General features: G+C 46.2%; 1 protein-coding gene across 4 annotated transcripts; it reads right to left on the bottom strand.

Moving 5' to 3' along the window:
• Positions 1 to 8: 8 nt before the first annotated feature.
• Positions 9 to 17,037, bottom strand: tbl1x (transducin beta like 1 X-linked). Of its 4 annotated transcripts, none has more exons than XM_037488345.2 (15): positions 16,401 to 17,037; positions 6,404 to 6,509; positions 5,872 to 6,017; positions 5,426 to 5,645; positions 4,765 to 4,897; positions 4,480 to 4,624; positions 4,336 to 4,399; positions 4,122 to 4,219; positions 3,653 to 3,713; positions 3,377 to 3,498; positions 3,212 to 3,286; positions 2,980 to 3,107; positions 2,148 to 2,313; positions 1,951 to 2,052; positions 9 to 1,809 (listed from the first exon to the last, which is right to left on the bottom strand). In XM_037488345.2, exons 2-15 carry the CDS (start codon positions 6,459 to 6,461, stop codon positions 1,783 to 1,785), a joined length of 1,545 nt encoding a protein of 514 aa, XP_037344242.1. In that variant the 5' UTR covers positions 6,462 to 6,509; positions 16,401 to 17,037; the 3' UTR covers positions 9 to 1,782. The 4 variants fall into 4 exon arrangements, with proteins under 4 accessions (XP_037344242.1, XP_062421010.1, XP_037344245.1 ...); XM_062565026.1 differs by having other exon boundaries at positions 6,404 to 6,511; positions 16,405 to 17,036; XM_037488348.2 differs by lacking the exon at positions 16,401 to 17,037 and adding an exon at positions 9,077 to 9,095.
• Positions 17,038 to 22,324: the final 5,287 nt, after the last annotated feature.

Raw genomic sequence — 22,324 nt, 5'->3', positions numbered from 1 at the left:
CTCCGTGGTTTCTGATATCAAAATAGAGTGATTTATTTGAGACACTGAATGACTTCAACGTTTTGTCATGGAAACGGGCGACTGTCCCCCGGAACAGGTGCAAGAGAGAGAGAGAGATGGTAGCCGTGGCTTTGCTCCTCAGCCCCATTCTCAGTCTGACACAGACAATAATGGCTCTCAGCAAACTTAAAAAGTCAGAAAACCCACAACATCCAACTGCGACATAAAAAAGAAAAAAAAAGACAACATTGGCCCTTTTAGCAAGATTTTAACATTTTCTGTTCCCCTCGTTACAAAAAGAATGCACTTTACATTACTGTAGCAGACCTTGAATGAAAGGGAACCAAAAAAAGGCAAATCAAAAGAGTTGCAATTCATTTAAAAGATTTTCTTTTCACTGAGCAGATTGGGCCACACTTGACGCTCAACTCATGCTTTAATCAATCGGATAATTCTATTTTTATTTTAGCAACAATAGGACTTTTGGTTGCCCTCCACCTTCTGGGTAAAATGTGCTTGGAGCAGTAGATGGTTCATGGGAGAGAGGCCATGGTCATTTGACCCCGTGACGTCCTGCTCCACATCCAATGCAAAGATAAGGCAGAAACCAAGTGGGAGACCGGGACGACGTTATCTCCAATATCGTCGACCAGATAAATTCCCCGAATGCCCGGTAAACGAGCCACGCGTCAGGGACCAGTAGTGGAAAGTAAAGCTGCCTAAGAAGAAGCAATCTGCGAGTTCATGGTGAAAGGAAACGACCCGATGCATCGGCCCGGTTGAAAAAGACTGTTAAAAGAAGCTGATGACGCATGCACTTCATTTAAAAAGAGTATCAGCCAAGATGTGACAGCTCTAGCCCATAATGAGCCCCTACAGGATGTCAATAAAGTGTACTGTATATAAACATATATACACAGTATATAAGTCTGTGTATTAATCTAATTTACATATCTTTACATTCTGAAATTTACATCCAAAAAGACTGACAAAATTCTCTTTGTAAACCACGCTTTTCACATCTCGTCCACAAAGTGACATTTTCTAATCTCGAGTGAATTGAGCAGGTCATTTAAAAGCTTCCCGACTGTTACTTGGCAGGTTTTTTTTCCTTTTTGTCACCCTTATGTTAGACGTGAGCTAAGAACTACCTCACGGCGGCACATTCCATTTGGATTTTCAAGAAGTCTCATCTGTGGAAAAAAAAAAAAAGAGCAAGAAGTACTCTTGAAACAATCCACTCTCCACTAGGGAGAAGCCAAGCACCTTCCCACCGTGCCTTCAGCAGTTGGTCCATTCGGACGCGAGGAATCCTAAAACCGCAACCTCTCTTTCATAATGTGTTCCCTCTTACAGCCCAACACGTGTCTCGTTAACACTTTTCTCTTCATATAAAACTCATCTTTTGTGTTTCCACCAATTGCAACCCGATAACAGCTGGACCAGTGGCCCGGAGGGGTTGCAGCACTTTCTCATTAGAATCCTGTTGAAAAAAAAACGCGGCTGCACCCCCGGGGGGGTTGGGTTCAGTCCAGTCTTGGGGATTCCATCATGTTTCCACCGGGCGTTTCCTAAAACACTCATCACCAAACTGCAAGGTGCAGAGGACGGACCTCCTCGGAGGCGGCTGCTCTCTTCTGCTTGTGCGCCTGTGTGAACCTTTCAGCTCTTCTTGAGCAATCAGAGAGTTTTCTGATGCCAGAAAAAAAAAAAAAAAGGCAATTCGATGCACATTCCGGACTCATCATCATCCTCATCATCATCATCAAAGTCTCAAGTCGGCTATTTTCGGAGATCAAGAACACACACCTAGAAAAGGGAAAGAATCAAAGACGCTTTACTGATACGCTTCACGCCGCCTCGAGCACGATTTCCGTGAACCAAACGCTTTAAAAAGGAGCAACATAGTGGGGCAAACAACTCCAAATAGTCAAAGCGGCCGCTGCTTACCGAGCCGTCCGACGCGCTGGCCCCAACTTTGTCCCCGGTGCTGTTCCAGCACACCTCGAAGATGCCGCCGGTGCCCCGGTAGCTGTGCACCAAGGCTCCGGTCTGACACAGGAGGGCACAGGGGGGAGAATGAACCAACCGCTCTGGCAGGCAATCGCCACCAATCGTCTCTCCGCAAAAAATCGCAGGGGGCCTACCGTGGTGTTCCAGATGTGGACACACTTGTCGAAGGAGCCGCTGGCCAGGTGCTTGCCGTCGGGGCTGAAGGCCACGCTGTACACGGGCTCCTGGTGCTTGGTCAGCGTGTGGATGCAGACGCCTCGCTCGACGTCCCACAGCCGAACCGTCGAGTCGAAGGAGGCGCTGCGGGGGGGGGGGGGGGGGGGGGTGGAGGAGGCAGATGTGAGGGCAGCACCAATGCTTCACAAAAAAATGATCCCTTCTGACAAAAATCATATGCAGCTCATGAAAATAAAAGAAAGTTGATGTCGATATTATGCAGTGAATGAACAGCAAACGCTCATGAACAAATGGGACCTGAAAGAATGGGGCTGTTTTCAATTAACACATCTTCTTCACAGTGTATAAAAAGACACGATTCATCGCCGATGGCAACAAACGAGAGCGAAATTGGAAAGATATTATGAAGGGAGCTAAATTTAAATCAAATTGCACACCGACTTTTCAACGGTGGCATTTACTAAAGATTATGAACATCTTTCCAAGCAGTAGCACTTTCATTTCTAATGTATCCCAGAGAGGTACACGGGACGGTCAGGGAGGTGCGAACATTCCTCTGCTGTCTGAACTAGAACATTTACACATGCATGCACATCTGGGTCAGGGTGCAGGGCTTTGGGCCACTGGCAATAACTAGCACCAGGATTTTGTCTTTAACTCAATTTTCTTCTAAACCCCTGGTTGTGACAAGTGTTCCCTTCCCACGGATTTCTCACACACACACACACACACACACGCACTCCTTTTAAACTGAACAACGTGGGTGGCTGCCCTGTACGGTTCTCCCACCTGGCGAGCATGATGTTGGAGTTGGGGTTGCTCGTGCCGGGGCCTGTGGGGCTCCACTTGATGGTGTAGATCTCTTTGCTATGAGCCTGGAGGTCGTGGACACACGACTCCTGCTTCATGCTCCAGATCTGTGTTCAAAGGGGGCAGAGCGGCGGCAGAGTTTAACTGAATACAAATGAGCGCTCGGCTTTGTTGTCTATTGAGCTGCTCAGACCGGAGGGGCTGCTCTCACCTTTAAGGTCATGTCATCCGAGCAGGAGGCAAGCAGCATACCTGATGGGTCCCACTTAATGGCGTTAACTTCATTCTGCAAAACACAAAACTCGCTTAGCGGGACTGCGGAGGGCGGCGTCTCGGGGTCAGGAGAGCAACATAGAAAGAAAAAGCAGCTGCTCACCGTGTGGCCCTGGAAGGTCTTGAGGGGCCGGTCGCTGCCAAGGCGACAGACGTGGATGCACATGTCTGTGCTGCAGGAGGCAAAGGTGGTGTTGTTCTGCCAGTCGACATCCAGCGCCGGGGCTGTGGGAGATTTGAACGCACGGGGGCCGATCTCATTAGGGGTTTATGAGCAAATAAATTAGGAGCACAACTGAGGAGGAAACATTTGACATCCTATTTATTAACAGCGATAATATGTTTTATTGGTGGGGTGGAAATAGTGAGCTGGCTTTACCCGAGTGAAAGGGGAACTGCTGCTTGGCTTCTCCTGTGTGCGCGTCCCAAATGATTGTCGTCTAGAACGCAGAATTGAGTATTTGATGTAACGAATGCAACATTTGTGAATCATAAGCAACAATAAAGGAGGTTTCTTTAAAGCATACACTTCCAGGGCTTGCAGCTACAGTTCAGGTCAGTATAGCACGGAAAAAGTGCAATTAAGTCATTATCATGTGTTACAATGATGCTTTGATAAAATGTTTGAAACATGTAACATTATACGTGAGATATATTTAATAATTCCACCGGATTCTTGTTTTTCTACTGTACAAAAGACAGTTACACTGTAGTTTATGAATACCAGAAGCATTCGGTTACTGATTCACACTTTGGTTGATTATTAAATTTCAAGCCCTTACAGGAAGAAAGAAAATACACACACTATTATAGAAAGACACAAATGCTCGAGGGCAGTTATGAAATACCTTATCTACACCGGCACTGAGAATGGAGTTCCCCTTCTTGTTCCACTTGAGTGCAAATATGGGCCCTTTGTGCTGTCCCAAGGTGCTTGCCAGGTTCCCTAACAGATAAGAGACATATCCATTTCTTTTAGAAAAAATGGTCACAGAAGTTGCCTTATTCACAATGACGACGTCATACACCGAGTGACCAAGGAAACAGTGACGGACTACGTACCATCCTTTGTCCATATCCGGGCGAAGCCATCGTACGAGCCCGTCGCCAGCAGAGTCCCGTCGCTCTGTCGGATACAAAGATACCGGAAAATCAGCCACAGAGGCCCGTTTGCAACCAGGTCAAGGAATGGGGGGGGGGGCCTACATTCCAGTCTAGCGAGGTGACGTCTTTGTTGCTGGGGACGTCCTGGCCGCCTTCTCGGATGCAGTGGCGCAGCACCAGCTGGGTGGAGTTGGAGTTGTTGTTGTTCTCGTTCAGGTTCCATATCCTGGCGGTGGAGTCTCCCGAGCTGAAGAGAACACCAGCGCAGCAAAGAATGGAAGCTGTCAGCAATGAATCCTATGAGGCCAGAGGGGGGCCAACACATGCAGACAATATAGTAGGACTCTATCCGGCCCGCATCCGTTTGGAGCGCAGACAGGCACTCACCCGGAGGCCAGCAGATCGCTGACGGGGTTCCAGGCGCAGATGAACACTTCAGATTCGTGGCCTCGGAGCACCGTGGCTTTACTGGCTGGTATCTCCACGTCGACATCCATCTCCATGGGCTCACCGTGGTGATCTGAGAAGAGAAGGCACAGACGCAGATGGTCAGATTAACAGGCACAGGCACACATTAATATATGCACCAACACACGACTGCACACACACACACAAGTCAGCATGCTGCGCAAGTACTACACATGATGATGAATGCACCTCTGATACAATACAATCATCCGGCTCTATCAGTGCATGTGCAGGCGCGGTTTCATTCTGCATCCCTGAGCCACTTTGAGTACACACTATTATTAGGGCATAATGAGGACCAAGTCACGGCAGGCTTTAAGGATGCGCAGCTTTCAGACCGTTTGAAAGCCAGAAAGACAGTGAGACCCAACCGTGAACATAACTACAAATCTAAATAAAAATGCATGGCCATGATGATTTGGGTCAAACAATGTAAAAACTGAATTTTTAGCTACCAAAAAAAAAATCGGCAAAGAGATAAGACATTTCATGTGGAACTAGAGGGTTCATTGATGATGCAAGAATGATGATGAAACAGCATTTAAAATTGGTTTTCTAGTATTCAGAGGAGTCGTCGTACTCATGCCGTGCGTGCCGTTCTCCTCCCCGTTGACCGGCGCTTCGCCGTTCTTCGACGCGCTCTGCTGGTTCCCAGAGGTGGACGCTGCCGTGGCGCAGGACGCTTTCTGCTGGGCCAACTTGTCGCGGAAGGCCTGCTGCCGCGTCTGCACCACATCTGGCATCACCGCGTCGATGAGCGACAGCGACTCAATCGGCCGCCCGTCGAATACCGTGCCGTCCTGTTGGGGCGGCAGCGGGTGAGAACGCGTCGTGAAGGCGACATGGCGTTTCCAACCAGTGAGTAGTCAAGAGTTTGAATTTCCTGTTAATTACCAAGCCTAGACGTGAAAAGTGTTTCCTACTGAAACTAGACAAAAGCATCTGTAGTTTCCCGGTGTGTCGTCATAGAGACCGTTAATGGAAAACATCTGCGGGAAATAATAACAGCACGCTCCACGCTCTCACCTCATTGATGCTGATTTCTGCCTCCACGTACTGGAGCCCCTTCTGCAGGATGGAGATGAGGGCTGCAGGGGGCACTAGTGTTCCGTTTATGTTGGACTGGCTGATGTGGCTCTCGATGCCAAAGGTGAATGCTGAGTGGGAGAAACCTGAAAAAAAAAACAAAAAAAAAAAACACGATTTGCATTTGTGAACGAGAGAGAGCCAAGCACACAATGTTCAAAACGAAAAACACAAATAGTTTGAAGCAAATAAAGTGAATGAATAGAAAGAACGAATGGCGTAACAAGTCTGACATTTGAGAGCACAATAAGGCTCTCGGGGAAGCATAATAAAAACAGAGCAGCTAGCATTTTAATCATTCATCCTTCCATCAAAGTGAAAAGCTACTTGATCTCTATGTAGTGAAGCAATACTCTGTGCATGATGTACAGTTAGGAAAACCCTGCAATTCTGAAAACCCCACCAGAAATATAAATATTAAGCCCAATAAATCTTTCAACCCAAGTGTTTAGAAGGTATTACGGAGACAAACCTGATTCCTGGAGGTATCTGTAGACCAAGAAGTTCACTTCGTCACTGGTAATACTCATCTTAGCCCAATGAAAGGGAGGAGGGATGTTGGAAGGTTGGCCTCACTCCTGAAAACATAATCACAAATTTGATCAAAATGACTGTGGCCTCGCATATATTACATACATATTCTTAAGCCATTCTAAAGAAAAATAAAATAGATATCACAGTCCCAATCAAAATTGATAATAATAGTGCACATTGCCCAGACGTGTCCTGTGTTAACAGACGCAGATACACAGAGGAAAGGCCTGGTGTCGGTTGTGTGCTCACTCTGGTCCCATCCTTTGGTCCCTTAAACTGTAAATCCTCATCTAGTTCTAAACACAAACCTCTGGCCTTATGGCAGCGTCTGTGTGGCTTTCATTGAGGACTGACCCTACCAACTTTGTAGATAGAAAGTGCCCTGATAAAGAAGCAAGGATTTTAATTCAGTGGGGGGAGGGCAACTCCGAAATAAAAGATCAAAAGTGATCTTTATTTCCGAGTTATTTTCAACACCTAGTGGTGTTTTACAGCACCTGTGTTAACACTTGAATGGAGTAAGTCTCAAAACGGAAGGCAGACAAAGGAAAGGCAATTACGTTTGAATTCCATCGGGTTGTGTTTCTCATACTGTAGTTATAATTTCCTAATGGCTGCAACAATGTGTTACCCAACACACACAGAAACACACTGCACAGTATTCGGGTTATGGTTGGAATGCATAACCAAAGAAACCAACAGCAAGTTGGGAATGAGTCAGAACAAATGATACAATGACCATGTGTAACCTTAAGGACGGCCTCCTGCTCTCCTAGTGGGACGCTACTGGACAGATATTTAGCCGAGAGTACAAAGACAAATAAAAGAGGCCAGGGGACGGTGTCAGGTACGAAGTCTGCATGGCTGTCCAACCTCCGCTCCCAACGCTGTCCCGGCCCACTCAACTTCCACTTTGGTAGCATAGCAACAAGAGATGGAGCAAAATACAGAGAGAATGGTGCTGTCCCAATTACCAGTGGGCATACAGCCAGAGGGTGTGAACATGTTACTCAACATGAATTATTCACTTTCACCTCGGTGTATTCTTTCAGAGGGAGGGTGCTTTCATTGTAGTGCAGAAGACGTGCTTAGGACTGGAAGCATAGAAATCTCAAACTGGTGCTGATATTTTTAGAACAAAAATAGGTGCTTATTTAAAGCGCCCTGTTGGGTTTTCTCGTAAAAACAAACAAATGTTGCATTCACGAAAAAAGCAGGGGGTCGTTTTCTTACAGATTTGTGTTTTAGGTCATTGAATTTGTGTTAAAACCTTTGGCAGGGCTGTGAAGCCCAACCAAAGAGGCTCATAAACAAACGGCTCCACGGCGCTACCAGAGGTCACAGACTCCACAGGTCGCCTTTTATGAATCCAGCAACAGCTTTAAAAACAAACTAAAAAAGGAAAGAAGAGCAGAACACGCTCCTGCTTGCATGCATTCTCATTCCTCGACAACCACAACCACGCACAACCCTGCGCCACAATTAGTCACCAGGACCCGTTTGCCCCGCCGCCGCGGAGGTTTCATCCCAGGACGACGGCGAGCCACATCAAAAGGCACCGAACAATTGGAAACGTAATCAACAGGCCGTCTGGAGGGGCTCAGGCCCCGTCGGTGCAGGGCGGCAGCAGTAATCCCTCATCAGATGGGCCCACAATGCCGCCGTCCATTAAAACAACTCCCCCTGGCAGCCCGGGCCTCCTTTTCCAAACAATGCGCCCTCTGGGAAAGCACACAAAACGCTAACTTCTGCGACGGCTCACAGGGGGTTATAAACCCGAATGAACGAGTAGAGCCAAAGCCCGAGGAAATGATCCCGCTGGAAAAAAATACAAGGACAGCAGAAAAGAAAAAAAACACACACATATACGCTCGTAAGGCGGCTGCTGCAAAGATGCTCTGATAAGCACCACATGGAAGAGCAGGATAAACAAAGAAGGCACAGCACTGACACTCAAACCTCACATCCTCGATTATGGTTAAAGTAAGAATGTGACATTGCATCTTAAAAAGAGAAATATACATTTGGAATCCTGTTCCTCGCAGGAGGTCCCAGATGGCGGCGCAAATGAGATGCAAATCAAATCTAGAAGACCCTGGAAAATCGCGTAGGTAACCTCCAAGCGCCACCCAGCAGCTATTCCACAAAGCCGTCGCTATAGCGACATGAGCCATGCCTCCCAGTGCGACGGCAACAGAGAAATAACAACAATTAGACGTTGCTGACGGGTTATCGATGCATCCGAGGAAAGCGGACCGGATCATGTGTTGCATGCACCGGATGGATTCAATCCCCGCTCTGCCACGGGGTTCTCCCTCACAAACTTTAATCCAAAACAGCAAATTCCAACAACGGAGTCGCCAATACGGCATCTTGTTTACCAGCAGTTTTGTTTTCTTCTCAGTTTTGCCTGAAATTGGCACGGCCAAAAAAACACCGATGTCATTCTTCGTTATTTCCCCTGTTGTGGCCCTCCGAGGCTTCATGGGCACGGCTTTGTTGATCACACATCACTGACAGGGGGAGCAAATGAGCATTTGTTCTCAAGCGTCCTGTGGCTTTACATTAGGATATTACAGCACGCAGGACGGACACATGGAGAAGGACAAACCTGTTGCTGTAACAATATACAACGTATGTCCTCGGTCCATAATAGCATTTAACAGCATTGCATTGCTACCTCGAGCTGCAGAGAAGAAAAAAAAAAAAAAAAAAACGCCTCCACACTTCTCGGCCTACACGGGGACACCTGGCCAACAGATGCGTTAAAAATTGTGATCACGTTTGCTACCCAAGTGTAACAACTCACACAATTTGCGATTCAAAGTGTATTTTTGGAATCAAATCCCATTTCTTGCCACCTCACTGGTGTGACTGCATGGATTACGCACCGGGCCGCACACAGCGTCCCTCGTGAGGACACAAGCAGGCACGTAGTAACAGTAGTAAGTGACGCGCTGCCTTCACTACAAGGCGCATGTTCCCTTGGGGGGTCTTGGACTATCCTAAAAAAAACAACAACATCCCACTACCTATGAAGCTGCAAATATATATATATATATATTTTTAAAGGAAACAATGGAATGAACCCTGAGCCGTCACAGCTCCGATAAGAGAGTCTGGGGTTCACCATGTACAGGAAAAAAAGGTTTCATAGCCATTAAATGTTGACTTGTTAAAAAGGTTGGTTTGACAGCAGTTGGAGACAGTTTAACTACAGGAAGTGGTGTCTGGGGCATGTAATCAAGACGTGTGAAGGAGGATTTTGAGTGAACACAAGCAATGTTGTTGTGTACTTTACCGAAAGGCTCGTTGATCGTGGCTAGTATTCAATAACAAAGCTGATGGCTGATCGGTCTTAAAATAGACCTTAAAGACATACTGGTTTTAATCAATCCGTAAAACATTTCAAAAAGAGAAATAAATTGACAGCCAAACATTGCGGTGAGCCAACAATATTTGTTATATTCTAAAAGCAAACATGCCGCATTCTGTCTTGATGAGTGCAAAAAACGATCCTCGTATAAAAACATTCACCCGCCGCTGAAACCAAATAAAAACGCATTCTATATGTATATAAACCGTTGAATGTGAGAATGATGCAATGAGAGCTACACAACCCCCTACACAAGCAGGTTTTTGAAAAGAAGCACGTTAAGAACCAGCATACCAGGGGCCCCATTTTCTCCTGAACAGTCACCTCCTGACAGATGTGCAAACAAGACCTGGAAACAGCAGCCATTTTCTCCTGAACTGCTGTGCTGAGTAAAACCCGCCTTTGAAGCTTCTGGTCGGGGCTGCAGTCTTGGGGAGGAGGGGGTGGGGGGGGGGGGTGGTGGGAATGGAAGCAGGGTGATAAATAAGGATCTCCGCACAGGTAATCACAACAACAACAACAACAACGGCTTGTGCGTCGTTCCTCGCCTCTCATTGAGTCACTTAGCGACGGCCGATGTAGGTCGGGGGGGGGGGGGGATGGGAGGGGGAAGGGCGCCTTCAGTTTCCAGGGGAAACACTTCTCCCACGCCACGAGACACCACAGTCTGCAGCAAAGGCTCCACCCACCGGGTAAAGTGAAGGAAGTCAATGGTGAGCAGTCGGAATGAAAACGTTGGTTCTCCATGATTACACACACACACACGCACACACACACGCGTAAGGATTTTGGCCACCCTTGGAACCAGTATGCCTAATCTCCTGCTTCTTTCAGCGGTTAACAATGGAGGCAGGTCATCAGGCTAACACACTCGTCGGGGGTATTTAGTGCACCGCTTCGGAGCATTGATACTGTAAACACGCCACAATGCCGTAATCCTCACAGGAACCAAAGCAAGAGTGTTTCCTTCCATCAATGGAGAATTGCACACCCACAGACGCCACGATCAAGTGCATCTTGTCCCTGGGGGGCTGAGTGGGGGGGGGGGGGGTGGTGACAGACAGCAAGGATCAAAAAGAAAGAAACCATCCCCATCTAATCGGTAGCGGCACGACCCGAGAAGCGACCTCATTCCCAAGCCGTTAGCGTTGAACACAAATGACAACTAGCGCTGGCCCAGTGGTGACGTTTAGTATCCTCTGCAGAAACAAAAAGGATGTCAGCTGACAAACCCTGTTCAAAGAAGAGACTGCAGACAACGCATTGTACACGCACAAACTCTAAAAAGGACCTAAGCAACACAGTTAATTATAGTGATAATGATAGTGAATAATGGGAGATGAGAGCCGGTGTTACATCTTCTACCTGCAGCGACATAGCCATTCTACTGTATTCAAATCTGTAAAAATGTTCGCCACATCAGATTTGGCTGATGCGGTATTAAAAAACAATGCAGCAGAGCAAAGCCGCCCATGGATTTTCTAAATCTGAATGCATATCCCAAAAGTACAAAAACACAGATATCGAAGTAAGCCCCACTCGCACTGAAGGCATAAAACAACCTTGCTTCCATTCATTGTAAATGTGATTTAACAGTAGGACCAGCGGAGTTTCCACATTTGAACCTTCATTTTAAATGGTGAGGGGATCTTCTTAATGAGGTTGTTGTAGTGAAACGAGGCAGGACTCGACTCCTCATTCCAGCTGCAGCAACATTTTTAAGTGTGTTCTATTTCATGTTTCTGACTCAGATTGGTCGACGAAGAAAAAGTGAGGATCTTAATACCCAAATTGAAAACCAAGCAAAAATCCCAATAAATCATATAACATTTGTGTCGAGCCCTAATCTGTCGTGTAAGGTGTGCAACTCGCGCCGTGACAAAACAACGGCGTCGGCTGTAAAAGGTCCATCAGAAGTAGGGAGAAAATAAATCTGATTTACTTGCCAGCTACATGTAAATACAGCTTTTACAGTAACAAACTTATTGCAGAGCCTGAAAACACCAATGTTGCTGGTTGCTCAAAATAACCTGGATTCATACGAGCATTTAAGCTCCGGGGGGGATCCAGTCGCTGTGGGGCAGCAGTGCGTGTGTGTGTGTGTGTGTGGTGCGTAGGAGATTGTGGGCCACAGAAAGCTCTTTGATGCTCAGTGTAGCACCCGTGCATATATACAGAATGAAATCTTCATCTTTAAAAGAAGAGAGAGCAGCAAGTTGATTGTTGAGTTAATTGTTAGTGTCACAATAAATACCAACCCCTCCATATTGCAGTACTATTTTGGGTGCACCATCGTGTACCAGGACAGCATTCATTTTGGGGTCGTAAATAGAACGTTTGGCCCTAATTCAACGTCGCCCCCCATTGTAGTCGTCCACAGGCAGAAGGGAAACCGAGGGGAAGCCAGGAAACAGCGAATGAGAGCCGCAGGCCGCAAAAACAGCTGTTCAGAGAAAGGTTCATCAATTGAAACTGTCTCTGGTTGGACACGGAGCGCTGCGATCAATACGTTCCCTTTGATCCTGAAAAAAAAAAAAATAGCCTAATGTCGAATGAGGCGCCTTCACATTTATGCCGGGTGCGTGCTTTTGGTTTTCATGTTGAACCGCAAGTTCCTGTCTATCGCCATTTTTTTTATGTGGCCTTGACAAACTGAAGGTTTCTTATGGCGTGAACCATTGCCAGTCCTCTAGCCGTGTCGACATCGTCGCAGATGTGACCATCGTTTCCGCCACCGTCGGGAACCGAAACCATTACATCTTTAAGGGAGAGTGGAGTTCCTCTTGAGAAGCCCAGTTTCACTTAACGAAGAAAAAAGAAACAACGCTTTATTATTAAAATATAATCTTTTAGTTTGCTCGAGTAACTGCACTAACTACATCCAGCCCTGGAGATGGTAGCAGTGGACGCGGAGGCCTCGGGGCCGGGCCCTTCGTTTTTCACCAAGAAGAGGAGCCGTAAACACGGCAGTGTGGGCAGCACTATGTGTTGCTATGGTGACCAGAATATCTTGCTTCTCCGTCAACAGCTGCTCACGCCACCCAAAATACATCCTCGCTCCCCCCCGACACACACACACACACACACACACACACACACTTACTTTCCCGCCATCTGACATCAGGATCAAACAAACAAGGCAGACAACTGAAATCATGATTTCTACAGAGCTTCCCGCTCTCTTTACCTGTCATTTACACAGCGACACGGCACGGATTTCCCTTCATATGGGGATGTGTGTCTTTTACATAGTGTCTATTCAGCTATCCTGAAATACCAACAGCAGGTTTTATTTAAATTGAAGTACATAAGCCATGTCGTAATTATACTCTGCGTGTTGCTGGGAGGCAATAAAAAAAAAAAAAAAAACATTAAGCTCTCGCATTAAAAACTATTTTACAGGGTGCTGGTAAAGAAAGAGCACGCAGCGTTCTGTGTAGAAATGGGACCTTAAGAAATTGTTAAGAAACCATTAGTGTAAAACACGGGGCGTTTGGTGGATAGCGACCTCGTCTTTGCACGTGGGTCAATAGGAGGAAGACTCGGCCCGAGTTACAAACAACACGGTGTCAAACACCCTGCTTTCACTGCCGTCCTACAGGTGGTCGTTTCGTATCCGCCGCAATTCAGCCATCCTGAAACGAGTCACGTCACCCGCCGCATGCCCGAAAACCATCATCGGACAGTGAAACCACGTGGGCGAAGGGGCGCGCGGTTTCACATGTCCTCGGTTGTTAAGATTTCCACAGACCCAATCAATCAATCAATCAAGGCGCTCATTTCGCAGATTCTTTGCTTTCGTGACGACGCCGTGGTCTCAATGTGAACGTTGCCACGTTGAAGCCTTCAAGTTCCACGGCCAGAAATCAAAGAGGCACCGTGTCGGAGGTGCAGCGCGGGGAAGTCCCAGTCACTTCCTCCGTAGACAAAGACGTGCGTGGGCTTGAAATGTACCGACTGGCTCATCAGTTCAAAATGACACGAGTCTATGTGACCTTAAGGCTTTACATTCACGTGTCTCTTCACTGTTTCGCAATCAAAAAAAGCACGGAATGAATGAAGCACGGATGAATGGGAAGACATTGAGAAAACAATAGTAAATGAAACCTTCACGTACTTGCATAACGTAACAATCATCCCACAGTGGTAATGGTGCGTCAGACACATTGCCCCCTGAAAACAGCTAAAAAAAACTAAACCGACCTACTTCAGAGGCAGCTTTAGATGGCCATTGATCTTTTTAGCGGTAGTGTACTTTAAATGCATGTTCGCGAGGCCCGGTGCGATTAATTAAAAGGTAATTGGAATTGAAAATACCTCGCTGCTTCGTGGGGTCTTTAAAAGAAGGAAAAAATGAGAAATATTCCAATTGGGTTGCAGACAAAATAAAAAACGGATTAGTTAGCTCGACATGCACAGTTGAACCTGACGCACCTATTAAAAAGGCACGGCGCTTCCTCTTGTTTTAACTTGAAAACACACATTGAGCCGCAGATAGAAGGGCCCTTAATCCAAAATAAACCCAGTCGAATAGCTATATCCTTGAACCAGCATGGCCGTTTCCTCAAAGTCACTACTATTCTGCCAGTTGGCTGCTAGTCCGTGCACACCGTGTGACTCTTTTTTTTTTTTTTTTTGGAGGGAAAGAATGGCTCACCTCCCCCCAATGGCCCATCATGAATAAATACTGCTACAGGAATATTTGGACAGCCCGACACAGAGCTTTGCTGCACCACAAAGCAGACGAGGGCTTTCTCAGCCACATCCTCGCCCTACTTATGAGCAGGGGGGGGAGGGGGGGGGGGTTACACGTCTCTTGTGAACACAGTGATCCGGATCTATAGTAACAATCGCCGTTTAATGGCGCGTTAGGAGGAGCCGGTCGGATGAATGAGTTATGAGGCTTTACACGTGGTGGGCAGGGTCCACTTTGTTTCAGCTCACCTGCGGCACTGGAACAAAAAAGGCAACGAGTTTCATCTCAAATCCCGCAACTAGACAAGAGGCAGACATGCAACAACCTGGAGGCCCGAAACATGATCATTTTATTCCCTCTGAGGACTCTGCACAAAAAGGTAACCGGATAGACCTCTGGAACCAAATTAAAAGCCAATAAAACATGTTTAGAAAACATATGGCTTCTCACTCGATGAAAATAAAAATACAGGGAACACTGGGGGACCGAAGCGCTAAAGATATCGATCGTGGAGGGCAATATGGTTAAGATCAATATCGGGAAGTGGAAAATGTTGGAAATAGATGAAAGTGTAGCATCACAATCGGACAAAAATGCGACCATCGCTCTTCATTCACGTTCAGTCGGTAATCTCTCCGTTGACTCCAGCATAAGGGTTCATCTCACGCTAAGCTACTTGGACACAACAATCACGACACAAACTGTGAGGCGACATTCCTGACGAAAACAAAGTGTTGCGTTTGGTCACAACGGCAACGGTGGAGCGAAAAGCAACGCCGACTGGCCAAACTATAATGGGAAACGTGACCTGCCCCATTACAGAATAATATAATAATAAAGACAAAAGCTTAAAATATTGCCCGGCCTATAAACCCCACCATATTCCGATGTGTGATTTTAAGGGGTTGATGACTATTGGTTTACAGCATCACGTGTCCTCCAGCATGTCCATTGGCTTCCTATTTGCCAAGAACAAAATACATCAAAGAGGTTCTCTTCAGTGCAACGTTCTTTGTTAAAATGCCTCCTCGTGGTCTCGGTGGCCTCACAGCATTGACGTTTGTTGTGAACATACACCAGTCACTAGGTCAAGGAGAAAACGGGGGCACCACTTTGGCTTTCACTATTTGGGCCATTTTAGGCGGATTCAGATTCTTCCCATGTGTTGCTTCGAAAAGGAGATATTGACTTGTGTCTGTAAATGCTGCATCGCCTTATTCCAACAAGTACCGACGACAGCCCTGGCGCCTAACTGGAAAATAAGACTCGTAGGTCACTGGGGTGTTTTATTAAGGGTCTGTGAACATGTGAAAGCAACATGTCCTGGAGCTGCCCATTTAAAAATGGGTTCTTTTGATGAACTGGTGCCTCTGTTGTGCTTTAAAGCAGCTACAGCTGATACAGCCAGGGGACAGTTTAACATTGTAGTTATACAGTAAGATGAGCCCACCCCCTCTCTGCAGGCATATATATATTATTCATTGTTTAGCTTGGATAAAATGAGTCAAATTGCACTGGTACAACCAAGTGTGGTGGGGGTTTTTCTATTGTGATGGATGTAGTAGAGCTACACAGCTGAGCCTTCGGTATTTTATTGAGAGTGTGTGAAAGAAAAAAAGAACAAGAGCAGCTAATCAACACCGTCTCAGAAAAGTACGTTGCTTTGGAGAACAGAGTGAAAAAGAGTGTAAAAAAAAATAATAATAATTAAAAACACACAAGCCGGAATTTCAACGCACGTGTGTAAGCGACGCACCGGCAACCTCGTAATCTACGCCATTATCACCGGATCCCGAATGTCATCATCCTCCCCGCGCTCAACCCCGCACGCGGGCCACAACCACGCCGCTTCCACGCGCTTACCTTTTTTTTTTTCTTTTGTGTTTATTGTGAGAGTGAACTCGTGGTGTCCGTCGCCACAAGGAGAGCCTCCCCGGGAAAAAAAAAAAAAAAAAAAACTTCAGCAAGACAGCGACGACTTTCCTCCCATTTTGCCTCTCGTCATATTTCAAGCTCCGACCGCCGCCGAGTGACTCACAGTCGACTCATTCGGGGTGTTGCTTAACAAAGCAAGTGGTCGCTCACACGCACGTACGCACGCACGCACGCACGCACCCGCACGCCGAATGAGCCCCTGTTTGTGTGGCGGAGGGCTGCGGGGGGAGAGTCACCAGGAAAGTAGAGAGAGAGAGAGAGAGACCTAGATAGAGAGTAGAGAGAGAGAGAGAGAGAGCCGGGTGGCGGTGGAGGGTGAAGGCAACTGAACTTAAACCCCGAGTGTCGGAAACGCTGCTTAAACCTGTGGTTTAATGAATGTCCCCACGCGTTATGACGCGCACAGCCCTATTGACCATCACAACGTGAAATAAAAAACGTCTCACTAGTCGACTCCCAGCGGCTGTGTGTCGTTCCCCACATGGCTACTGTACACTCGCTGTAGAATAAACGCGCGCCACGTGTGTATTTTTCATGAAGAAGAGAGAAAATACACACTTTGTTGTCCAGCGTGTACTTTACTGCAGCACACGAGGCTCTCTCTCTCTCTCTCTCTCGTTGGATTGTGTTGCCGTGTCTTGGTTTGAGGCGTGTTGTTGCGCTGAGACTCGCCAGTGTGTTGCCTATCTGGCCTCCGAGCCGCGCTTCCCCTCCCCCACACGCGCCACTATTTTTCGCCTGCCGGGTCACACAGCGGTTGATTAATTCTCATTTCGCCCTGCCCAGTCATTCAGATTTGGAAAGTAAATAACAAGTTGACATCATTACGGCTCTACACTGGTGTGACACATTCCTTTGGTTACCGTAAACTTGGCAATACGTGCGCACCAACAAAAAAAAAATCATAACAGAGTTCGGTAGAAAAAACGACGGCATTATTGCCAGTTTGATTATAAATAAGGACATATGTTTATGTGTCATATTTGCTCTACTTTCTTCTGGGAATTAATATGTTTTAATCAAAAGGTGTTGGATAAATGTGATGTGTTTTTGTCTGGCTGACAGAAACAAAGAAATATTGGATTTCTGTATTCATATTTTTTTCAGACCTTCACGCTGAGCATACATTTATTGAAGATTTTACAGATAACCACCTTAATAAAATCTGATCCCGTTTACCTTTATCTTGTGCCAGTGTCATTATGTAACTGGTTCTTATAATTATGCCTCCACTGGTCAGAGGTGTGTTAATGTACTATTCGTCTTTTACTACAGGTTTTAGGTTATTGTTTCTGTTTTAACATATATGTTGTATTGCAATCATATTGCATTTTGTATTAAATACAACCCATGCTATTTGTGAAACTTAAATATTATATACAGTAAAATATCATACTTCCGCGAGTCTGCGGTCATCACTTTTGCATAGTTTATTTTGATCTTGAGGCAGTTCTGGCAATACCATCTCTTGACAAAATACATGATTCTAATTTCAAAAAGGCCTCTCAATGGAGACAACATCATCTATGACCCAGACGGTCACCGTACAGAAGAGTTATTTGTGTCTAACAACTTAAAGGACGCAGGCCTATTTGTGATTGCCTTAAATTAACTACGGTGTTCATGATTGTCGTAATGAGGGAACATTACGACAATGCACCCTCTGACCCTTTGAAGTATTTTATTAGTTTAGATATCAATGCATGTCTGAGGAGAAAAGCCAGGCATCAGGCTTTGGGTGTACAGGTATTCCCGGAGGTGCAATATTACAAAACAGAGACTCTTCTTTCCTGCATGTAATAGAAAGAAATCTCATTAAATTGTTATCTATTAGGGATTTCCTGGCTTTTACCATTGCAGGGCATTGTTATCATTCCTGTTTCTGTCTAGACCATCAAGGGTTAGGAGTTACATTGAGTAATGTGTAGTTATTACATTCTGATAAGACACAGTTCACAGACGACATGCAGGTGTTAGTCAGTCTGTGATGTGCTTTCTAGGACTGGACAGAATACCATCAGAGCTGTTCTCTAGAGCAATCCATATTTAATGAGAGCAGATAACTGGATATATGACCACCGGCAGAACCTGCAGGCTGCCAAATAACTGTTTCAGAGCCCTTTCTCCATATTTTCACATAGATTTCAGGGAAGAACAGAATTTTCTCATTTTCATAATAATCTTACTACACCCCACCCTTTATTCAAATACGACCATCTGCTATTTGCAACATGCTGAATGTTGCACACTTCAATGTTCTTGCTCTGAATTTCTTAGCTCGAGGATGATTTTAATCTCCACCCAACCCTCAGCCCGTCATCTAGTAAATAAGCAATTGCTACCTTTGATGAAACGCTGAATGTAAAACCCTATGATGCAGTACAGTGTACGAGTTGCAATTTAACTGGTGGAACTGTAAGATACAGATACACTCAAGGCGTAAAAATGATTAGATGTTGAACATTAACTTGGTTAAGAAGTCAACAAAAAGCGTGATCTCCAAACGAGTGCTACAGAACACATATACAATACAAACAGCAGCTTAGTTTCATGGAAAAACAAAACATGTTCAGTTCTTATAATTATCTCAAAGTGCGATTTGTTATCAAAAGTGAAAGCTATTTATCTTTAGAAACACAGTTGGACAAACAGACAGTATTGTGATGCTTGCTTATCGCACCACATAAATATAGCATTCATCGAAAAGAAGATACCTGAGTTTTCCCTCACGGCTGCTCCCCCCCAACCCCATGGAGCCCTCCGCTGTTTTTCTAGCATGCTTCCATCCCGTGGGATTCCCACATTTCTATCCTGTCGCACTGCTGCAAACTGCCTGAGGTTACAGTCTGAGAGAAGACATCATCTGCAAATAATAGAGTAGAGTTTACCGAGCAGCTTTGTAGCTAGTTTCCCCATAAGGAATAATGCCCTCTATGTTTATTTTGATTTATTTAAATAACCAAATATTCCTGCTTGTATTTTGCTGGCCCTCTCCAGCTGTATTCCCCTGAGATGTCACTACCTCTCCTCACACATACTGAAATAATATCGTGCTTATATTAACTGTACGCAGACATTCGAGACAGCCCTAATATAAACAGAGACCAGGCCTACAATTGGTTCACTTGTATTTCTTTCAGTTACATCAGCCTCAAATATAAAACTCAGCCTCAGCAGAGAGCCATGTGACCCTTGCTTGCCTGGTCTTTATAGCCATGGATGCTTATAAAACCGGTGTCAGCCTCCCTCGCTGCATGCTGCACCTCCTGCACTTCTATTCCATGCTGTATGGTATGCACACTTCCTGCCTATGGAGCTGGGCCTGACCTCCTAACAAAGAACAGGTTCAATCCGCCTCCCCTCCCCCACGCCGGCAAGCTGATGAGGGTCACATGACCTTTCTAGACAGCACTGAGGAGCAGTGGTAATATGTACGGGAGGGGGAAGGGTAATGCTTGTCACACATTGCTCTTGTTGTGCCCGTTATCAGGCCGGGGAGGCGCTTTGGAAGGCACAGTTTGTAGCGGGTGGGGGGTGGGGGGGGTATCCAGTTGGGTATCTATTCCTCATTGTGCTCTGGTGGTTTGGATTTGGTTCCTTTAGCCCCGTTGCTTTGTTTACACTGTGAGCAGAATGGGAGCATTGGAGGCCGGGCCGTCAGAGGAAAAGGCTGACCGGGCCGTCTGGAGGAAAAGGCTCCTCTATTTTCCCGTGCGAGTGTGTCGGCATTAGAAAGGAAAAAGGCGAGCCTTGTGTATAGGACCTCTCTCGGTGCAACACCACCCCTACTGTCTTCCCCCTCCCCCCCCACCTATTCGCAGCCATCCACACAGGCTCGAGGGGCAGGAGGCTTTCTGTGGCACACTGTTATGTCATCGCCTACAGACCCGATTTCCTGGCGGTAACGCGTTGGCTTTGCGCGAGCGTTGAAGAGCAGCCGTAAGACCCAACCACATCGTTTTCACTGATTCAAAGATTCAAAGATTCATTTCCCAAGAGCTTGACAGTGTCACTTAATGAAGCCGCTTCCCCTTCACGATGAAATTCCTCAGACAGAAGAGGGGGGGGGGGGATGGGGATGGAAGGCGGGAAAAGCGGACAGATGTCAGAGGTTCAGGGGTTGAGGACAAAGGTCGAGGGTCGGCGACCTGGGCATCCAACAGACTCGCCTTCCCTTTCCTCCCCCCTCCGGCACAATGGAAGCCATTGACTTTTACAATGCTTTTTCCCCTCCTTTTTACAGTGGCATTTAAAACTTTGAGTGAGGTTTTCAAATTACCACTCATGCTGTAGATCCCAAGCTACATTTTCTGCAGTTCATCAAAAATTCTTTCGTTTTATATTAGATGTTGGGAAAAAAAGCTGACAAAAATTGGATTTTGGTTTTTCGGACTAACCTTTCTGGGAAAGCAAGAGTTTGACATTTTGTGTAAAATAAAACTTTTTGCTGACAGATAAAAAACACACTGACACCTCTATTCTCAGACTGGTTTCAATCTTCTAAGCATATTTTCTACTAATGGAGAACATATGAGTCCTGCTTGGTGTCACACTGTATTCATTTGTTGATTTAATTAGATGGTGAATCTGACTAATGCATTAATGAAGACCAGTTATATATTTTACTCAATTCATATTGTGTTTCTTTGTATGGTGCACACTCAAAGGTTAACTCAAATACTTCCCTGCCTAAAACAAGTTCTTATCATATTACCTGTTTAACTGGCACTACACACTTGTTCCTTCCATTTGTTTTTCTAAGTTACTGGAACTTAGCGTTGAGCTACCTCAAAATAGCTCTCTAAACCGGGCTGGTGAGCTCTGCTAAGAATACAGGGCTGGGGGGTTAACGTTGGGTCCACGACCCCGAGGGCCTTATTAAACATCCCTGCCCTATGATTTCTGGCCAGGAGAATCTCACAGGAGCTGTGATCCCCCCCGTGACGCTGTCCTGTCAGCTCAGAGGCTGGGGGATGGGCCTGTCTGCTGTGAACTGGAGCACTGATTCCAGCCTCTTGCTTTGTCACGGCACCATAATGCCGTGTAACGGGGGGGGCCTCCCCACGGTGCGAGGCGCCTGCCCGCCGCGTCGTGGCATCTCGCTCTGCACAATCACCCTCCTGACCTGCAGGTTTGGGGACATTTGAACGAGGTCGTGCTCATTGTTCCCTTCTGGATGCAGGTGATGACGGCAACGGGAAGCACACAGATTTGCACGTGGCTGCGAGTGAGGGGGGGGGGGGGGGGGGGGGGTGTTGTGTAACACGCAGGGAGGAACAAACTGTGTTATCACACATGGAGATAAAAGTCATTCATATGCAGATGTCAAGTTCCTCGTGATCTGTGTGATTCATGGTTACGTAATCATTAAATGAGCCTCGTCGTCTGTTAGCGTTGCCTTAACATGTTTGGTTAGAAAACATGAACAAATTCTTCTGTGTAAATGGGTCCGTGTGAATCCTCTTGAACGTGTTATTCCGACCCGTGTTTGTACGCAACAGAGAAAGAAGGGATTACATCGCATTTCAAAATGTGTCCTATTTTCCATCATCTCTGAAAAAGTGTTTGCCTCAGACTAGAACAAAATCCCCCTGATAAATTTCTCATTGTCGGGTATTAATGCTGGATCATCTCCTGGAAAATACTGTGAGAAAGAGAGAGAGAGGGGGGGGGAGAGAAGAGAAAGGGAGAGTGAGTGAGAGAAAGAAAGAGAGAGAGAGAGAGGGAGGGAGGGAGGGAGAGAGAGAGAGAGAGGTAGGGAGAGGTGACGGAGTGCTTGTCTTAACCTAAAATATGTCTGGGCACACATTGCCATCTAGTGGTTAAAAATGGTACACAATAAGTACCGAGAT

The sequence above is a fragment of the Pungitius pungitius genome, chromosome 10 (genome assembly GCF_949316345.1).
Source record: "Pungitius pungitius chromosome 10, fPunPun2.1, whole genome shotgun sequence".
Classification (NCBI taxonomy): domain Eukaryota; kingdom Metazoa; phylum Chordata; class Actinopteri; order Perciformes; family Gasterosteidae; genus Pungitius; species Pungitius pungitius.
Note: the sequence above shows the minus strand (reverse complement) of the source record. Positions and strands in the feature narration are given on the sequence as shown.